Below are 19,984 nucleotides of genomic sequence, written 5' to 3' on the forward strand. Positions count from 1 at the left end.
ATTTAGACAGCTGTACTATCTGAAATGAGTCAAAGGTCAGATTTTATTGATCCTTCACTGACTGTGGGGAACAGTGTAGGGGACATCTTCATCCTAGTTTAGAGATCAGAGGTGGAGGAAGCTTCTACATACCTTCTTATCCTGACTGAATAGGATCTCCCTGCTTAGAAAGTCATTGCTCTCTCTCTCTCTCTCTCGTTCTCTCTCATCTCTGATCCTCCTAGTGTCTCTATCTCGACTAACTGCCTAAGATCCCAGATCATTGTTCCCTAGATAAACTGTAAGTCTGTATCTATCCCCTTACAGCGTCTGATTACCAACACGCCACAGACCTGGAGGTTTATTCCAGGTCTGGGACCGGAATAGAGACAAGGGGAGGGAGGGGCCAGGGCTGGAGGCAAGCTGGGCTGGTGGGCTGGGCGGCGGGCGGGCATGTGCCTCTGGGTAATCCCCCCTTAAATAGCCCCAGGAAGGGATCCAGGGCAGTGCAGTTAACACCGTGGGAGCGCTCTGAGCCGACACACTGTCCCACACACTCCTGGACGCGCAACACAGGAGAGGAGGGAGAGGACTTTTCGAGACTTATCCAGAGTGGATCCTGGGACTATAGCTGAAAAAGTGGTCCAGGATGAACTTTGCCGCCCAGTTCATCTACGCCAACTATATCAGAGATGGATCGCCTAACAGAGTGGGATTCAGCGATAGTGATGATAATGACCCCTTCTGGCAGAGGTGGGACTCTACAGATTCATCACCAATCCCCTGCACCCCATTAGACACAGAGGGATTTCCCACCCGAGCCCTGGCTGTAGACGTACCCCCCCAACACCCTAAGGAACCAAATACTCCCACTGCCGCTTCTCCTGTAGTGACTCCTGCTGTGGCTCCTACTGCACCTCATGTTGCACCTCTTCCTGTTCTCCTTCATCCTTGTTCTGCACCTCTTCTCTCTCCCCAAGGTCAACTAACCCCACCGGCCACAACCTCCACTCTCCACCATCTTCCTTCTCCTCGTGCAAGGATATCTACCAAGTCCTCTAGAGTGACCAGCAAACCACTTCCTCATCATCCAGCACTTCCTGTCCCCAAATCTAACTTCATCTCCGATCCCTGTTGTTCTCCTCCTCCTCCACCTGAAACAGCACCTCCACCACCTCCACCTCGAGCTTCCCCTGCTCTCCCCAGGTCCACAGTAGTAGCCAAGGACCCCCTTAGATGTGTCCCTGCCCCTGTGATACCCTCTCCAGACCCGGGGAACAGATTTCTCTTGCCAGCCTTCCACGTTCTGGTATGCCTCCTCCTCCGCCTGGTTCTATCCTTCATCCTCTTCTTCCTCCCCAGGTAAACAGACTGGACACAGGGAAGGACATAAAGATAGAGAGAGAGAGCGATAAAGGAGAGAGCGAAAGACAGAGAGAAGCTTGGGGTCTTCCACATTCTGAGACAGTAGAAAGGAGACGGAGAGGTGGCATTACTGAAAGAAAGTGTGAAGGATTAAAGAGGCAAATGGTGTAGAAGGACATTAGTGTCCGAGGGTTAACTGGGGGAATGGGGTGAAAGAGTAAAGCAGCTCTTATGACTGAGTAGACGATATTAATAGAACGACTGGTTGTGAAACAGGAAACGGAGCCAAATACATTGGATATTGGGGAAATAGAATGTCAACAGAGTAACTCCACCTGGTGGTTCTATGTGCTAGTGCTGTTTGTATCTTGACGTCTTTGCTATGACTTAGCTCTTGGGAATTCTGCCCATGTGTGTACCAGTGGAGGCTGCTGAGGGGAGGACGGGTCATAATAATGTCTTGAACGGATTAAATGGAATGGCATCAAACACATGGAAACCATGTGTTTGAGATATTTGATACTATTCCGGTCCAGCCACTACCACGAGCCCGTCCTCCCCAATTAAGGTGCCACCAACCTCCTGTGGTGTATACACAATGGAAACTTAAAGTGAAGTTATATTTTACCAGCTGGTTTGAATTATGACATACGGTCTATCCATTTCAGTAGTGCATATAATGTGAGCAAAACTCAGTTACTTTTGAATAGGAGTCTCCCCAAAACATAATATATCATACAATAGCATGTATAGGAATGCATTAGGTTATTTAAATACAATGTAATGAATACTACATGTAGTTGCTATGAATGTTTATAAGGCAATGTTAGTAGGTGAATCTAATCCCCGGTCTAATCTAATCCCTTTATGTCTTTATAAATAGAGCTATAATTCTAAATGACCTGATTGCTGATAATATACAGTTGAAGTCGGAAGTTTACATACACTTAGGTTGGAGTCATTAAAACTTGTTTTTCAACCACTCCACAAATGTCTTGAGAACAAACTATAGTTTTGGCAAGTCGGTTAGGACATCTACTTTGTGCATGACACAAGTAATTTTTCCAGCAATTGTTTACAGACAGATTATTTCACTTATAATTCACTGTATCACAGTTCCAGTGGGTCAGAAGTTTACATAAACTAAGTTGCCTTTAAACAACTTGGAAAATTCCAGAAAATGATGTCATGGCTTTAGAAGCTTCTGACAGGCTAATTGACATAATTTGAGTCAATTGGAGGTGTACCTGTGGATGTATTTCAAGGCCTACCTTCAAACGCAGTGCCTCTTTGCTTGACATCATTGGAAAATCAAAAGAAATCTGCCAAGACCTCAGAAAAAAAATTGTAGACCTCCACAAGTCAGGTTCATCCTTTGGCAGCAATTTCCAAACGCCTGAAGGTACCACGTTCATCTGTACAAACAATAGTATGAAAGTATAAACACCATGGGACCACGCAGCCGTCATACCGCTCAGGAAGGAGACGCGTTCTGTCTCCTAGAGATGAACGTACTTTGGTGAGAAAAATCTAATCAGTTTGCAACTGCACATGGGGACAAAGATCGTACTTTTTGGAGAAATGTCCTCTGGTCTGATGAAACAAAAATAGAACTGTTTGGCCATATTGACCATCGTTATGTTTGGAGGAAAAAGGGGGATGCTTGCAAGCCGAAGAACACCATCCCAACCATGAAGCACGGGGGTGGCAGCATCATGTTGTGGGGGTGCTTTGCTGCAGGAGGGACTGGTGCACTGCACAAAATAGATGGCATCATGAGGCAGGAAAATTATGTGGATATATTGAAGCAACATCTCAAGACATCAGTCAGGAAGTTAAAGCTTGGTCGCAAATGGGTCTTCTAAATGGACAATGACCCCAAGCATACTTCCAAAGTTGCGGCAAAATGGCTTAAGGACAACAAAGTCAAGGTATTGGAGTGGCCATCACAACGCCCTGACCTCAATCCTATAGAAAATGTATGGCCAGAATTGAAAAAGCTTGTGTGAGCAAGGAGACCTACAAACCTGACTCAGTTACACCAGCTCTGTCAAGAGGAATGGGCCAAAATTCACCCAACTTATTGTGGGAAGCTTGTGGAAGGCTACCCGAAATGTTTGACCCAAGTTAAACAATTTAAAGGCAATGCTACCAAATACTAATTGAGTCTATGTAAACTTCTGACCCACTGGAAATGTGATGAAAGAAATAAAAGCTGAAATAAATCAATCTCTCTACTATTATTCTGACATTTCACATTCTTAAAATCAAGTGGTGATCCTAACTCACCTAAGACAGAGAATTTCTACCTGGATTAAATGTCAGGAATTGTGAAAAACTGAGTTTGAATGTGTTTGGCTAAGGTGTATGTAAACTTCCGACTTCAACTGTAGCTATGTATCCTAATTACCACAATAATTTAAAGGTTCGATTAACTATATTATCAATCCCATTGAGTATTACGGAAATGTTTGGACATTAAGTACTAGGTTTAACAACAATCCAACTAAATGCTGTACCAAGTAACTTTACAGGATTTACAGGAGTAACTTTACAGGAGTTACAGGATTTAGTCAAACTATCACTGATAATAAACGTCTCTCTCATTTGACTTTATTCAAAGCATGCTATGTTTAATTACTGCATGCTCCTTAAAGACTGCGTTGAAAGGATTCTAATGAGTCATTGTTTAATCAGAGATCAAATAAATCAAGCAGAGGTGAAACTCTGAGAACATGACAGGTGACTCAATGAACTCCAACCATTTCCTTCCCCTCTGTACCTTCCAAACAGACAACATAAGAGCCGTGTGTGTGTGTGGCTAATAGGTCAAAACCTACAGCTATTTCCGTTGTCATCAGGGACAGCCAGTTGTACCTTGGTCATGGGAAGATCTCTGTGGATTATCTCCTATTGTACAGAGCACAAGGTTACTGCCATCACTCCCAGACTATGTAAAGCAGTGGCTAATCTGTTCCCCACTTGTTCACACACATGTACAAATCTTACTCCTGAAAACTCCACCCAGCCTAATAGCAATTCTCTCCTCCTGCTCCCTCTCATCACTCTAGTCCATTACTGAGACCTTTGACCTGAAATACATGTGTATAACGGTAAGAGCTGTATCCATCATTACAGACACCCAACCAGAGAGAGTAATTCCAAGCCCTGTTGATCTTCCTTTCTCCCCCAGCGAGGAGCAGCGTCTTGGGTCAACTAAACAGGGCTGCTCCACCTCTTCCAAGAGTACCTGCAACAAGGACGCCCCTGTTTGTAACGGGGTTGCGGGCGTGCGGCCCACCCTCATCCACCCAGAGCGCCTGAAGGACTTTGGTATTGAGGAGGAGGAGTGCCTCAATGGCGAAGTCAAGACCAAGGAGACCAAGGTGGTGGGGGCCCCTGAGATCCAGCTGATGGACCCGCCCAAGACTAACAAGAAGAGAGGCAGCGAGAGCAAAGCAGTCACACCACCCAAGCCTGAATACCTCCGCTTCGATGACATCAGTGCTGCGGCCTTCAAAATCCAGTTGAGGATGCAGAAGACCCCCTGCATGGTATGTTTAGAGCCTTCTATACACTCTTAGAAAAAAAAACGTAAAGGGTTCTTTGGATGTCCCTCGTCTGTAGGAGAACCCTTTTGTGTCCAGTTTAAGCCTTTTCACCAAAGGGTTCTTAAAGGATTCTTTGATGAGGGATAGGAGAAGAACCCTTTGTTGATTCTAAGTAGTACCTTTTTTCCCCGAAGAGTAATAACTGTAGATGATGAACCCTGCTTCATATGCAGAAGCTTACTCGCATCGGGCTTGTTTGTGTTCCCAGTACTCCAGACTGTCCAAACAGTACGGCATGGAGATCTTCCTGAAGAAGGAACACCTCCACTACACAGGCTCAGTGAAGGAAAGAGGCGTTCTCTACGTGCTCACCTCCCTCAACCAGGTATGCATCACAATGCATCTCTCAATGCATTCCAGCTGGGGAAAAGTCCCAAGCTAACAAGTAGCTGACAAGCTAACAAGCTAACAAGCTAACAAGTAGCTAACACGCTAAACAAACACAAATTACTTTTACAGTTAGCTAACTCCCATCCCCCTCCACAGGAGCAGCAGAAGAAGGGGGTGATTGTGGCTACAGACTGTAGCTTCTCCATGGCCGTGGCCCACCATGCAGTGGAGTTGAGGATCCCAGTGTTTGTCATCATGCCAGCCAGCTGTGCCCAGCCCCACCTCAGGATGTACCGTGACTACGGCGCCATGGTAATCTCCTACGGCAGCACGGCCAGGGACTCCCTGAACCACGCCCGCCACCTGGCCAAGGAGAACGGATACCTCTGCCTGGAAGAGTAAGTCACCCTGGGAGCCAGTCCCATAGCTCTCCTTTGTTTTATAAAATGCACGGGTGACAATGTGACACGAACACATGGGCAGATGGTAATACTGTATTTCTCTCTCTATCTCTCGCTCAGGGATGATAGTGCTGTGTACTTGGCAGGACTGGGCACAGTAGGCATGGAGATCTATGAGCAGGTGCCCAAACTAGATGCAGTCATTGTGCCAGCTGGTGGGCAGTGTAGTCTACTGGTTGGCACAGCAGCCGCCATCAAACACCTCAACTCGCGCATCACTGTCATAGTAAGTGTTTCCTAACTCTGAATATTTGTTTAGTGTACTATTGTCGTAGTGAGTAAGTTGCAAACATGCTCTCCAAAATGTGGATCCCCATCATACTTAGCATGGCACTGAATGTCCACTAAATCGACCAAATAATATTGGGATTTATGTACCATTGTTCTCTTTGACAGGGAGTTGAACCAGAAGGATTCTCGTTGCTATTACAGTCCCTCAAAACAGGCAGCCCGGTGACTAGAGAACTATACAGCAACCCCAACAAGAAGCTTTATGGAGGTACTGTGCACTTGTACCCCTGTAGGCTATATGAACCCATACCTACCCCCTGTGATATGTTTTTCTCTCTGTACTTTGTCTTTCTTTTTCTTAAATAGATTGTCATGGCACTGTACTCACTGAACTCACCGCCTATAACCCCACTCTCTATCCCCAGACCTATTTGAGCACTCAATGGGGACCCACACCTTCCATCTGGCTAAGACATTTGTGGATAAAGTCATCTCTGTCAGGTATTACATCTCTATGGAAGAGGAAGGTATCTCACCACACATTTGCCATCGTCATAGTATTCTACATGTATGGACATAGACACCCCTCTGTTCCCCAGTGCTGTGATTGTTGCCATGGCTCTATATTGGTAGCACTGATGCTCCCAAGGTTAGAAGCACCAAACAGTATTTAGGAGCAGTATTTAGGAGCACCACGGGCTCTATTAAATCCGTATCACAGAAGTTCAGCGTTATTGCGTGATTGACAATTAAAGACGATGTTCCCACAGTGGCGGAGACTGCATTCGCTTCAGCGATACAGATTGACTAGAGCCCTAGGCCTATGTGAATCCATATTTCCTGGAGGAGCCCATTTCCTTTCTTCCAGTGCCTTCTTACTGGGCAAGTTACCAGGTTGTTAGGCAGCTAGGAAACGTGACTGGACATTTGCTTGTTATCAAACAAGTTAGCGGCCCGCAACATGGTTTCTGAAATGATCAAATGTGACCTGCGATTCCACAATAGAAAGGAAAGATGTTAGCTCTGGTCATACATTTTGAACAGTTTGGGCAAGAGACTAGCAGTTCTATGCATTGTAAAGGTGCAACCATGGTACTCACAGGTGAGGTGCAAAGAGAAGTGAACACTGCCGGGTTACCTCCCTCTCCAACCAAGGTGCATGAATTGAGGAGCAAACAGAGTGGTAAAAGCAAAAATGCGCCTCTGCCTTAGCATTTTGCAGATAGAAAAGAAGAAGGCTTTTGTATATTGCTGAATGTTCTCCTATGGGTTCAGGGACCAATCACAATGGGAATACAACACAAAGCATGATATGATTTTTTTCAATAATCTGACCAATAGGCGGACCATTTTGAAATATATAAAAGTCCCCTTTATTTTTATGTCTGTAAAAGCTTGATCAAATCTAAGGGTCAAAGTTTGTTGAACTTTTTGTAATAAAGAAGCAATAAAGAAGCTTTTAAAAGTTGCTGAATTCCCTCTTCAATCTCACAGGTGAGGTAAAATTATACAATATATTGACTTTTCTTGCCGCAATATATGATACAAATGTAACAACTTAACGTGTTGCTCCTAACGATACCAATATAATTTTGCCATTCAATGTATTATCTGGGTGAATATTTTTCTTCTACACAGCAAAATATTTAGGATCATATGGGAGCAAGATGGTCGCAAATTAGAGCCCAGAGTGCAGTAAAGTGTCTCAATCATTGTCCTTTAGCACTGCTGTTGTTGTGGTGGTGTTGTTGTTGTTCTCTCTCTCTGAGTATCCCTGACCTTTTACTCTTCTCAACAGAGAGGAGGACTCTCTGGTAGCCATGCTAAGGTTCCAGGAGTTTGAACACTCCATGGTGGACACAGAGGGAGCCATGGGACTGGCGGCCATCTTGGCTGGTCAACTACCAGAGCTGAAGGGCAAAAGGTGGGTTAACGCACGGCTAGTGTGGGTTACTGTATCAAAACATATGAGTGAATCCTAACCCTTAGCCTTCAATTGACATCAATTTATGACTAAATGAAAATGAGACTTAAGGAAATTAAGATTCACCCATAGTGTCAAAAATGTAACCTGTTGATATTCCGATTAATTGAGTCTCCATCTATGTCCTTGTCTGCCCGCTGCAGGGTAGCTGTGGTGGTCAGCAGTGCTAACATGGAGTTGGACCTGATCAGACAATGTGTTGACCGAGCCCTGGTTCTGGACGACCGGGTCAACAAGTTTACGGTGCAGCTGGGGGACTTTCCAGGGGACATGGCCAAGCTACTGGACATCCTGGCCCGAGAGGACATCAAGTGAGTTAAACACTAACATGTCAACAGATAGTTATGAACTATACTGTACATCTGAATATAAATACACTAGTGTATAAGCGGTTGATTACTCCCTATTTCTCTGAAACACACACACACACACGTCAGAGTGTGTGGTCAGACAGACTGACCATAACCCAGTACTACCAGACCTTATTAATCACCTAAGTTCTGATATCTGTGCTGCATATGGATGGAGATAAGTGTGTATAGTTAGATTATGGTGCGTATAGTTAGATCACTCACTCTCTCTCAGTGACGGTAATGCCTCTGTGCTCAATCTGGCCCCGTGACCCTGTTCTCCCCACATCCGATCGCATCAGAATAAGCCACAGGACAGGAGGAGGCTTTACCTGGCAGGATGTTCAGTCTGGACAGACAAATCCTCTGATACCAAGAACAATGTGAATGAAGTCTGCTCCTTTCTTTCTCCTCATACACTTTTTCTTTCTCTCGTTCTGATTTTTGGGGGGGTTGTATCATTTGATTTACACAACATGCCTACCACTTTGAAGATGCAAAATATTTTTTATTGTGAAACAAACAAGAAATAAGACAAAAAAACTGAAAACTTGAGCGTGCATAACTATTCACCCCCCGAGTCAATACTTTGTAGAGTGCCCTTTTGCAGCAATTACAGCTGCAAGTCTCCTGCGCTATGTCTCTATAAGCTTGCCACATCTAGCCACTGGGATTTTTGACCATTCTTCAAGGAACCACTGCTCCAGCTCCTTCAAGTTGGATGGGTTCCGCTGGTGTACAGCAATCTTTAAGTCATACTGTCAGGTTTTGGCCAGGACTGTTCTGGTTTTTGTCACTAGATGTCCCCATTGCACCTTTTTTGAACCTTTTGTTTTTTCCTTGCTCTATTATTGTTTGCACCTGTGTGTCGTTCCCTTGTTGGTATTTAAACCCTGTGTGTTCCTCAGTTCTTTGCTCAGTGTTTGTATGTTAGCACCCAGCCCCAGCCCAAGCCTTGTTGTGAACATATATTTTCTCTTGTTGGATTTTCCAGAGGTTCTCTGGTTTTGTTCTTGTGTATTTTTGGATTAGTCTTTTGAGGTTTGTTTTTTCCCTTGCTGTTCTTACCACTTTGTGGATTTTTCTTTGTATTTTGGAAGATATCCATTTTTTGCCTCTTGGCTTTATTTTGGACGTTGTGGATTTATATTCTTTGCCTGAAGATCTTGTTCTTTTATTAAACCACCATCTCTAGTACTGCTGTGTCTGCCTAATCTTCTGGGTTCTGCCGATTATTAGTGACTGTTTCTCGCACCGGGTCCTGACACATACCACAGATTCTCAATTGGATTGAGGTCTGGCCTTTGACTAGGCTATTCCAAGACATTTAAATGTTTCCCCTTAAACCACTCGAGTGTTGCTTTAGCAGTATGCTTAGGGTTATTGTCTTGCTGGAAGGTGAACCTCCATCCCAGTCTCAAATCTCTGTAAGACTGAAACAGGTTTCCCTCAAGAACTTTGCTATATTTAGCTCCATCCATCATTCCTTAAATTCAGACCAGTTTCCCAGCCCCTGCCGATGAAAAACATCCCCACAGCATGATGCTGCCACCACCATGCTTCACTGTGGGGATGGTGTTCTTGGGGTGATGAGAGGTGTTGGGTTTGCGCCAGACATACTGTTTTCCTTGATGACCAAAAAGCTACATTTTAGTCTCATCTGACCAGAGTACCTTCTTCCATGTGTTTGGGGAGTCTTCCACATGCCTTTTGGTGAACACCAATTTTTTCTTTAAGCAATGGCTTTTTCTGGCCACTCTTTCGTAAAGCCCAGCTCTGTGGAGTGTATGGCTTAAAGTGGTTCTATGGACAGATACTCCAATCTCCACTGTGGAGCTTTGCAGCTCCTTCAGGGTTATCTTTGGTCTGTTTGTTGCCTCTCTGATTAATGCCCTCCTTGCCTGGTCCGTGAGTTTTTGTGGGCGACCCTCTCTTGGCAGGTTTGTTGTGGTGCCATATTCTTTCAATTTTTTTATAATGGATTTAATGGTGCTCCATGGGATGTTCAAAGTTTTGGATATTTTTTTATAACCCAACCCTGATCTGTGCTTCTCCACAACTTTGTCCCTGACCTGTTTGGAGAGCTCCTTGGTCTTCATGGTTGCAGACTCTGGGGCCTTTCAGAACAGGTGTAAATATACTGAGATCATGTGACGGATCACGTGACACTTAGATTGCACATAGGTGGACTTTATTTAACTAATTATGTGACTGCTGAAGGTAATCAGTTGCACCAGATCTTATTTAGGGGCTTCATAGCAAAGGGGGTGAATACATATGCACGCACCACTTTTCTGTTTTGATTTTTTTTTGAATTTCTTGAAACAAGTAATTTTTTTCATTTCACTTCACCAATTTGGACTATTTTGTGTATGTCCATTACAGGAAATCCAAATAAAAATCTATTTAAATTACAGGTTGTAATGCAACAAAATAGGAACAACGCCAAGGGGGATGAATACTTTTGCAAGGCACTGTACATCTGTCACCTCTCAGTAATGCTTATTTTCATCTTCTTTCTCTCTACCTTTCTCTCTCTCTCTCTCTCTCCATCAGGTTGTTGGATGTTTGCCACCGTAGACACAATGACAGAGGAGATCTCTTCAAGGCCCTGGTACAACAGCCTTACCCTCTTCCCCCAAAATCCACTCAGCTGCTTTTCACACTACCGTTGCCGTGGAAACCCTGGCTTGGGTTGCAGCTGTGCTGGTAGTGCAGTGCAGGGTAGTGTGAGATGAGTGGTGGATTCTTGGATCAGTGGTGCTAGACAGTGTCAATATGTGATTGATTTGGAAGTGGTTTATGACTCTGATTGAGGCATTGCCTACTAATGGCAAGCATGATTTAGAAGTTCCAGATGTGTAACTTTAACTGACTGTAAAGTTAGCAGCTGTAAAGCAAGTTATGTACAGGTATGTTATGTGAAGGTACAATATTATGCTACTACCATGTACCGGGTTAAGTCTAGTCATAGAAAGGAGACAGACTGGAATCGACAGGGACTTCAGATTCATTGAGTGTGTTGGGAGTGTGTTGCGTCATGCTACAACCACGTAGCAATGGTATGTTCTAAACGTGTGCGAGTGGGTCAATGTATAATTATCTTAGAGATCATTTATTTACTTTTCACAGACTGTGTGTGTGTGTGTGTGTGTGTGTGTGTGTGTGTGTGTGTGTGTGTGTGTGTGTGTGTGTGTGTGTGTGTGTGTGTGTGTGTGTGTGTGTGTGTGTGTGTGTGTGTGTGTGTGTGTGTGTGTGTGTGTGTGTGTGTGTGTGTGTGTGTGTGTGTGTGTGTGTGTGTGTGTGTGTGTGTGTGTGTGTGTGTGTGTGTGTGTGTGTGTGTGTGTGTGTGTGTGTGTGTGTGTGTGATGATTAGGATTAAATCTGTGGTGTGTGCCCACAGGTGGAGTGTGTGGTGGAGACCAGAGATAAGACACAGAGCACTCAGCTCCGCAGGACACTGTCTGAGCGCTATCCCACACTACGCTGGCTGGACCGGTGATCAACACTTGTCACGGCTCTCACTCTGAACACGCACACACACGGACAAAGCATGCACACGCATGTATGCACGTCACTTGCAGACACACACACACACAATTAAACAGACAATGAAACAGAAACATTGTGAATGTATATGCAAACTAACACATAACATGTGCACTGAACTTTTTTTTGCTGCAAAACCACCGAATTGCAATTGCTTTTGAGTGTCAGTGAGTATAATAAAGCCCTTTGATTAGTAGAGATTATACAGGGAGATAAAATTAAATACGGGAATACATGGCATTTACTGCATATGCTGCTCTGATTTAAAAACCATCCTTTCACCCCATACTTCTGTTATTACGGTGCTCAGGGGGTACTTTTGGGCCAGTTTCCCAGACAATGATTAAGCCCAGCTGATCCTAACATAACAGTGGTAGTGACAATTAAAGGCATTATGTTCTGGAAATAAAAGTTGGTGATGATGACGCATTCAACGATTTGTCTTCGTAATTTGTATGTCCAGTTCAGATGGGATAAGGTCAGGTAAGGTCAGCCAATGGGATCAACTGCACAATGCATGTTATTCATAGTTGTGTTGGAGCATCTGCTATCTACCCATCAATTCACTTGATCGTGGGAACTAAATAAAGTGGGCTATTGTATAGAATCAGACCCGATCCTTTAACCCCCACTCCTTGCTGAACGAGAGAGGATGAGAAAGAAAGAGAGAGAGAGAGAGAACTAGAGAGAGAGGGAGAAGGAGTGTGCGATGACTTGAAATAAAAGTTACCTCATGGTTCAGAAGATGACATCTCATTGATTAATGGTTGGAGACAGTGCCAGAGGAGAGACGGGATGATTTAGACGGGCTAATTCCCTAAGTTCGTTAGCAGAGGACATTCCGACCCCGCTGTGCTACTTTGGCCTGGTCAGTACTAAGAAACTGCCCACTATATATCAATGAAGCAATCTAGACCTCCCAATGTCCTATACTTCTTACCAATCTACGGCGCCTAAGACAGAGAAACACGTCGTCATCGCCGAACCGAGTCAGATATTGATACTGAGATATTACAAATGTCCCACAAGATTAGGTGTCTATGAACTGTCCCCGCAAGCTTCTCCAGCTTATCACCTGAAAGATGACCAGTTGTATCAAAATTAAGACAGTGATAGCTTAAATAGCTGGTGCTAGTCTCGGGAACCAGACCCAAGGCAAGCTGGAGCATTTGAAAGAGACTCGACTGGAGCAACAATGATTCAATAAACATAATGACAGTGCCTGGGGAGATATTAGCAGGAGGAGATGTTTGAGTGTAAGCTCTGTGTTAATCAAAGTAATCAAATAGATAGCTACTGACAGATAATTAATTACTCTTCTGTAATGGCAATAAGTCCTGTGACACAGTCACAGAAACGGTGAGGGGAGAGACTGGCAGGCAGGCAGCGCTTCTCAGCCAGTCGAAACGATAAATCAGACGGCATAATTTTTATGGATATAAAGAAGAAAGAAATGTCAATTTGAAATGTCAATCAGTTTGAAGGGATTGTGTTCGCTGTGTTGTTGGCTAGCTCCTCTGAACAACAGTGTCTTGGCGAGTGAGAACATTTTCTATGCCAGGCGAAATCGCACCTCATTAACTCATTGTTATGGATGTATCCAAATAAATGTCACTAGAAAACCGCTTAAACAAATGCAAATGCAGCTATTTATTCTGGCTGGACTTTTTTGACATTGCTAGCCAGTATGGCAATGAAACATTTAGAACGAACGACTGGGTCGCGTCTCTAGCAACCAAACCGATAGAACGAACGAGCAGCTGGCTTGGGTAGATTTGTGTCGGGACTATATCTTGTGGACGGATGAAATAGTATGAATAAATGCACCAAAATAACGTTTTTATTGAAAACATGTCAATCCGTATTTGAATATGCTGGTAACCCGTATAAAAGTGATAATGCCCTCGAAGCTTGTGCTTGGAGGATATATTGGCATGGTTTCCCGGATCTCGACTTTGTCTCGGGCTTAACAACACCTGTGTCAATGTGTTCTTAAATTAATCAGTTATTCTGCACTCTGGCACAATCAGACGAGAGTGCTCTGAAATCGGAGTAGGTAGCCAGAGTGAATTTACGAACGCACCCAATATATCCTCCAAACAGTGGAGGCTCCTCAGAGGAGGAAGGGGAGGACCATCCTCCTCAGTGAAATTTTCTAAAAATAAAAATAGTGAAACACTAAAAATGTTATCCCTTTTAGACAGAACTATACTAAATGTATTCATATGTCACCAAATAACTGATTAAAGCACACTGTTTTGCAATGAATGTCTATAGTAACTTCAACAGCACTCTCTGGGGTAGCACCATGGTGTAGCTGGAGGACAGCTAGCTTCTGTCCTCCTCTGGGTACATTGACTTCAATACAAAACCTAGGAGGCTCGTAGGCCTCACCCCCTTCCATAGACCTACATGGTAATTATGACCACTTCCGGAGGACGACCTCCAACCAATCAAAGCTTTTGCAGTGTGAACTGGATTAGGATCAGCGAATGAACCTAGTGTGTTGTATTGGGATTGTACTGCAGAATAAGGCGGGACAGGGTTCTATGTGTTGAGAAGCTTGGTGAGTTGGTGACATGATTGGATAGAGATTGAAAAGTGATAGTTGAGCATTTTTGGGATATTATTCAATTCAAATTAGTTTCTTAAAATTACCAGATACGGAGGAGTTTGATTATACATTGTTTTCTTGGTATTAGAACTTTATTTTTGTGTCCAGTTAGTGCAATTTATTTGAATTTGCCTTGCTAACTTAAGTAGCAGCAGCTAGCTAGCTACCAGCTCCAGGTTGCAGTTTTGGCGCCAGCGCTACCGCAAATTTTTATGACTTTTTGTTGAAGAACCCCTTTCATTTTCTGGGGGTACACGGAAAATAAGTGAATTAAAACCGAGGGTCGACCTCTGCCTGAGATCGGTTTCACGGAGAATGATGAAAAGGTGAGGGCGTTCAATACCAATTGGTATCAAAAGTATAACAATAGCTGGTTAACAGCCTCTCGTCAAGCCGCCTGTATTGCTGGCCTTGCCTGCTTTTTGGAAAGTCAGCCTTGGGCGAAAGAGGGGTACAGTGACCTAAAGAACATCGATCGTTCTGCTAAACGCCAAAACAAAAGCAGACAGCATATAAATGCCCACATCAGATTCAAGCTTCTGTATCATGACGAAGGTCTGCGTATTCAAACTGCGCAACACAATGAGAATTTAATTAAGAAGAAACATGAATGTTCTCAAGCGGCTTCTCAATACCACTATTTTCGTGCATGCAATAATTGGCTTTTAGAGGACACGACGAGAGGGAAAGTTCCACGAACAAGTGCAACTACAGGGAGCTTGCAGTGGTAATGTAACGTTATGATGCTTTACTTGCTGAATGTATGTAACTTTCTACTGTCTACTGGCTTTTTCTGGGATGTCGAAATCAATTCAATAGCTTCCATCGCATCATCCATTAAAAGTTAGAATAAAGAGGCAGCACATTTTTTTGCGCGCGCTCAAGTAGGTTTTCCACTTTCCTCAGGTATTTATGTAGCAAAGATGATAACACATAACCACTCCGGACAGACACAAGCAAAAACTCATTACATAGATGTTGTAGCAGCCTAGGCTTCACCTTAACATTAGAGATCTGACATGCTGTATGGGATGAAAACGAGACTATTTTTCAGTCTGATCAACTGTAGGCTACTAATAAGAGCAGCTGCATACAGCCTATGTGCGCTGTCCATTTGGTCAGGGTAACTAATTGGTAACTTTATGTATTTATTTATTCCAGACTGCATCACAACCGGCCGTGATTGGGAGTCCCATACTCCGGCGCACAATTGGTCCAGCGTCGTCCGGGTTTGGCCGAGGTATGCCGTAATTGTAAATAAGAATTTGTTCTTAAATGACTTGCCTAGTTAAATAAAGGTTAAATGAAATAAAAAATCTATAGTCCATTGGTGTGTGAGAAGAAAATGTGAATGTGATCAAATTTGGTTTATGTTCAAAATTAAACTGGCTAGGCTGCCTATACGTTTTCAATCAAAAAGTATTAACTGGTCAACATAATAGTGATGACAAATGTGAGTACAGGGCTGCAGTTGCATAGGCCTGCATGATGCAAACATGCATAAAGCAAGCTCAGCCCTGTGAATTCTATTGTCTATCAGTTGTTGTCTATGTGTCTGGGTAGAGGAAATCCCCCTCCTAATCTAGTCTAAATATAATTAATATGAACAAGTATAAGGTTGCTGCAGTTTGACAGGGTTTTCATCCCCCCCAGTGCCAGGAGTTTCCCCCCCAGTTTTTTTAAACCATGTAATCTGATTAGGAAAAACTGGTCCCATCATAACCCTTATAAAACATTTTTACAACTGATGAATCACTGTCATACCTTATTTAGTTTTCCTGTTTAGGTTAACAGATAAGGAAAAACTCCGGGCCCCAGGGGGTAAAAATCCCTCCCCACACTCTGGGACCTATGGTGCCACCAGTCTGCTTGCAGTTGTCAGTTATCGTCAGGTATGTGGTGGATCAGGGCTTTATTCAGGAACGTTTCTTGGGCTACTATGATGTGTCAAGTGGGCAGTCCTATGTTTAACTTCATGGAGAAACTTGTTCAAACCTACGATGGCGCAGCTGTAATGGAATGTATCTGCTATTTGTATTTACAGCTAAGTCCCCTCCTGTTCCCTGATTAAGAGGTGATGACCACTCCACTACCATTGTCAACTTTCTCCTGACATGAACTGTAGCCACGTCTCATGTGCCCGCTCATCCACTGGCACATTGAATGTTTCCTCTCCAAGCACTGTGACCTATCAATTTTCTCTCATTACTGTATGTAGAGTCAATCACATACACAAACACAATCACATTATTACACATCAATGATATTACTCCTTGCTTGGACTAACTCATTCTTAGCTCTTTTGTCTAACTGTTTAGTGTGTTGTGCTATTGCTTTTTGTCTTCCCAGTCAAATCCTGTCCTCCACTGAAGTCAAGCCTCTGAACACCTCAACTCAGGCCTCATACCCTCATTCAATCACTGCTGTGATCCCTTACAAACACTGTGTAAGTAGCCCTCTCATTCCCTATAATATTGTACTATAAATCTCTTTATTAAATGCTTTAGGTTAAAATAATTACTCTTTCGTGACACACTTTGACGTCTCTGTGCGTTCCGCGCTTATACCGTGGGTCTCCCATCCTCCTCAATTTTTCAAGTCACCAGCCTCCACTGCCTCCAAACACCGGCTTCTCGGGCATTATCACTTAAATGACAAGGTCATAACCATTTCATAACATGTCATAATATCTGACACAACTTGCCTGCTATAATATGGCACATCTATTTTTACCTGTTGTGACAGGTGTAAAAACCCATAAAACCTACCACTGTAGTTATTTTATGGCCGGGGTATGACACCTACATAAGAGTGTCAAAACCTACCACTGTAGTTATTTTATGGCCGGGGTATGACACCTACATAAGAGTGTCAAAACCTACCACTGTAGTTATTTTATGGCTGGGGTATGACACCTACATAAGAGTGTCAAAACCTACCACTGTAGTTATTTTATGGCCGGGGTATGACACCTACATAAGAGTGTCAAAACCTACCACTGTAGTTATTTTATGGCCGGGGTATGACACCTACAAAAGAGTGTCAAAACCTACTACTGTAGTTATTTTATGGCTGGGGTATGACACCTACATAAGAGTGTCAAAACCTACCACTGTAGTTATTTTATGGCCGGGGTATGACACCTACATAAGAGTGTCAAAACCTACCACACAAGGCAAAACATTCCATTACACCATAGCCTACGTGTCAACAGTATGTTTATGTTATATAAACATGTTCTCAATTGACCATATTAAAATATCATTGTAATTGCGTACACATTGATGTCAGACATGCACCTTCCCCAATGCTCTGTTGCTGATGACTGGGACGAATGCAGGAGGAGATTTCAAAAGCAGGACAAGACACCCTCTTTTTGACTGATTTATTTATTTTTTTATTTTATTTAACCTTTATTTAACCAGGTAGGCAAATTGAGAACACGTTCTCATTTACAATTGCGACCTGGCCAAGATAAAGCAAAGCAGTTCGACACATACAACAACACATAGTTACACATGGAGTAAAACAAACATATAGTCAATAATACAGTGAAAAAAAAAAATAAGTCTATATACAATGTGAGCAAGTGAGGTGAGATAAGGGAGGTGAAGGCAAACAAATATATGTATAAATAAATAAAATAAATAAATAAAAATATAAAAGGCCATGGAGGTGAAGTGAATACAACACAGCAAGTAAAATAAAACTAAAAAAAAAAAACCCTGGAATGGTTGGTTTGCAGCGGAAGAAAGTGCAAAGTAGAGACAGAAAATAATGGGGTGCAAAGGAGCAAAATAAATTAATAAAATAAATACAGTAGGTAAAGAGGTAGTTGTTTGGGCTAAATTGTAGATGGGTTATGTACAGGTGCAGTAATCTATGAGCTGCTCTGACAGCTGGTGCTTAAAGCTAGTGAGGGAGATAGGTGTTTCCAATTTCAGAGATTTTTGTAGTTCGTTCCAGTCATTGGCAGCAGAGAACTGGAAGGAGAGGCGTCCAAAGGAAGAATTGGTTTTGGGGGTGACTAGAGAGATATACCTGCTGGAGCGCGTGCTACAGATAGGTGCTGCTATGGTGACCAGCGAGCAGAGATAAGGGGGGACTTTACCTAGCAGGGTCTTGTAGATGACCTGGAACCAGTGGGTTTGATGACTGATATAAGGGCATCTATGTGATAGGCCTATCTGACTTATATGACGATGATGGTCATAATGCTTCTTGACTGTGTCATAAAGTGTATTTTCTTAGTCCAAGTAAAGTGACACAGTATGGTCATAATGCTTCATGACAGTGTCATAAAGTGTATTTTCTCCAAGTTATTTAAAATATGATTAAAAAAACAAAAGTCTAAAGTCTGCCAGGAGTTTGCCCAAATGTGCAGAATTGGTCAATTGATACATTTTCAAGTACATAACTATAGAGAACATACAAAAATGTTATGGTAATAAATTTCTTTAGTTTACACACTCCCAGGAATGTCAAACATGATGGATCATTAGCTTATACACTAACTTTCACACATCTAGATGGCCGGGTCGGGTGAGTGTGGAGCCAGAGACAGCAGTGGGGTCAAACTGTAGAACCCAGCTCCTACATTTGAACATAAAAATGTATTTATCAAACAAAACTATGCTACATTTTATCTCTGGGACCCTCAGGATGACAAATCAGAGTAAGATTACATAATGTAAGTACATTATTTACCTTCAGAGGTGAATGTATCAAACCAGTTGCCGTGATAAAAGTTTTTTGTTGTTGTGCACTCTCCTCAAACAATAGCATGGTATTTTTTCACTGTAAAAACCTACCTACTGTTAATTGAACACTGCAGTTAGATTAACAAGAATTTAAGCTTTCTGCCCATATAAGACATGTTTATATCCCGGAAAGTTGGCTGTTGTATACAACGTCATTCTAGTCACATTAGCGCACGTTAGCACCAACCGTGCCGGTTTAGGGACACCCATCCCGTAAAGGTTAAGAAACAAACTTTCAAATGAAACTTCTTGGCAGGGATTTTTGTTGTTGTTGAATAAATGTGTCACACCCTGATCTGTTTCACCTGTCTTTGTGATTGTCTCAACCCCCCTCCATGTGTCGCCCATCTTCCCCATTATCGCCTGTGTATTTATACATGTGTTCTCTGTTTGTCTGTTGCCAATTTGTCTTGTTTGTTCAAGTCATTCAATGTTTTGTGTCTCAGCTCCTGCTTTTTCCAGTCTCTCTGTTCTCGCCCTCTTGGTTTTGACCCTTGCCTGTCCTAACTCCGAGCCCGCCTGCCTGCCCCTGAGCCTGCCTGTCGACCTGTGCCTTTGCCCCACCTCTGATTTACTGACCTCTGCCGACCTTGACCTGTCTATTGCCTGCCTCTGTTGGAATGTTAAACTATTGTTTATTCAACATGGTCTGCATCTGGGTCTTGCCTTCATACCTGATAGTATGAACTGGCCATGACTAACCCAGCAGACCCGGACTAGCTGCGCAACACCATCTCCTCCCAAGGAGCC

At 43.1% G+C, this 19,984-nt stretch overlaps 1 protein-coding gene and 1 long non-coding RNA gene across 2 annotated transcripts; both read left to right on the forward strand.

Annotated features, from left to right (window-relative positions):
• The first annotated feature begins 491 nt into the window (after positions 1 to 491).
• LOC139570716 (L-threonine ammonia-lyase-like) lies at positions 492 to 12,294 on the forward strand. The gene is made up of 11 exons (XM_071392847.1): positions 492 to 1,341; positions 4,538 to 4,898; positions 5,164 to 5,280; positions 5,442 to 5,683; positions 5,807 to 5,972; positions 6,143 to 6,245; positions 6,403 to 6,478; positions 7,776 to 7,901; positions 8,105 to 8,272; positions 10,868 to 10,925; positions 11,715 to 12,294. The coding sequence occupies exons 1-11, from the start codon at positions 629 to 631 to the stop codon at positions 11,811 to 11,813; spliced, it is 2,229 nt and encodes a 742-aa protein (XP_071248948.1). The 5' UTR covers positions 492 to 628; the 3' UTR covers positions 11,814 to 12,294.
• A 3,964-nt stretch (positions 12,295 to 16,258) lies between these two features.
• Positions 16,259 to 16,914, forward strand: LOC139569732 (uncharacterized). Its single transcript, XR_011673945.1, has 3 exons — positions 16,259 to 16,366; positions 16,519 to 16,548; positions 16,824 to 16,914. It is a non-coding gene; the product is annotated as an uncharacterized lncRNA (long non-coding RNA).
• The last annotated feature ends 3,070 nt before the right edge of the window (positions 16,915 to 19,984 follow it).

This window comes from Salvelinus alpinus, chromosome 3 (genome assembly GCF_045679555.1).
Source record: "Salvelinus alpinus chromosome 3, SLU_Salpinus.1, whole genome shotgun sequence".
In the NCBI taxonomy this organism is placed as follows: Eukaryota; Metazoa; Chordata; class Actinopteri; order Salmoniformes; family Salmonidae; genus Salvelinus; species Salvelinus alpinus.

Bases quoted from the DNA above. Each gene is read 5' to 3' on its own strand.
- LOC139570716 (XM_071392847.1), top strand. From the start codon at position 629: ATGAACTTTGCCGCCCAGTTCATCTACGCCAACTATATCAGAGATGGA. The intron at 1,342-4,537 runs GTAAACAGACTG...TTTCTCCCCCAG, and splicing joins ATCCTCTTCTTCCTCCCCAG to CGAGGAGCAGCGTCTTGGGT. The intron at 5,684-5,806 runs GTAAGTCACCCT...TCTCTCGCTCAG, and splicing joins GGATACCTCTGCCTGGAAGA to GGATGATAGTGCTGTGTACT.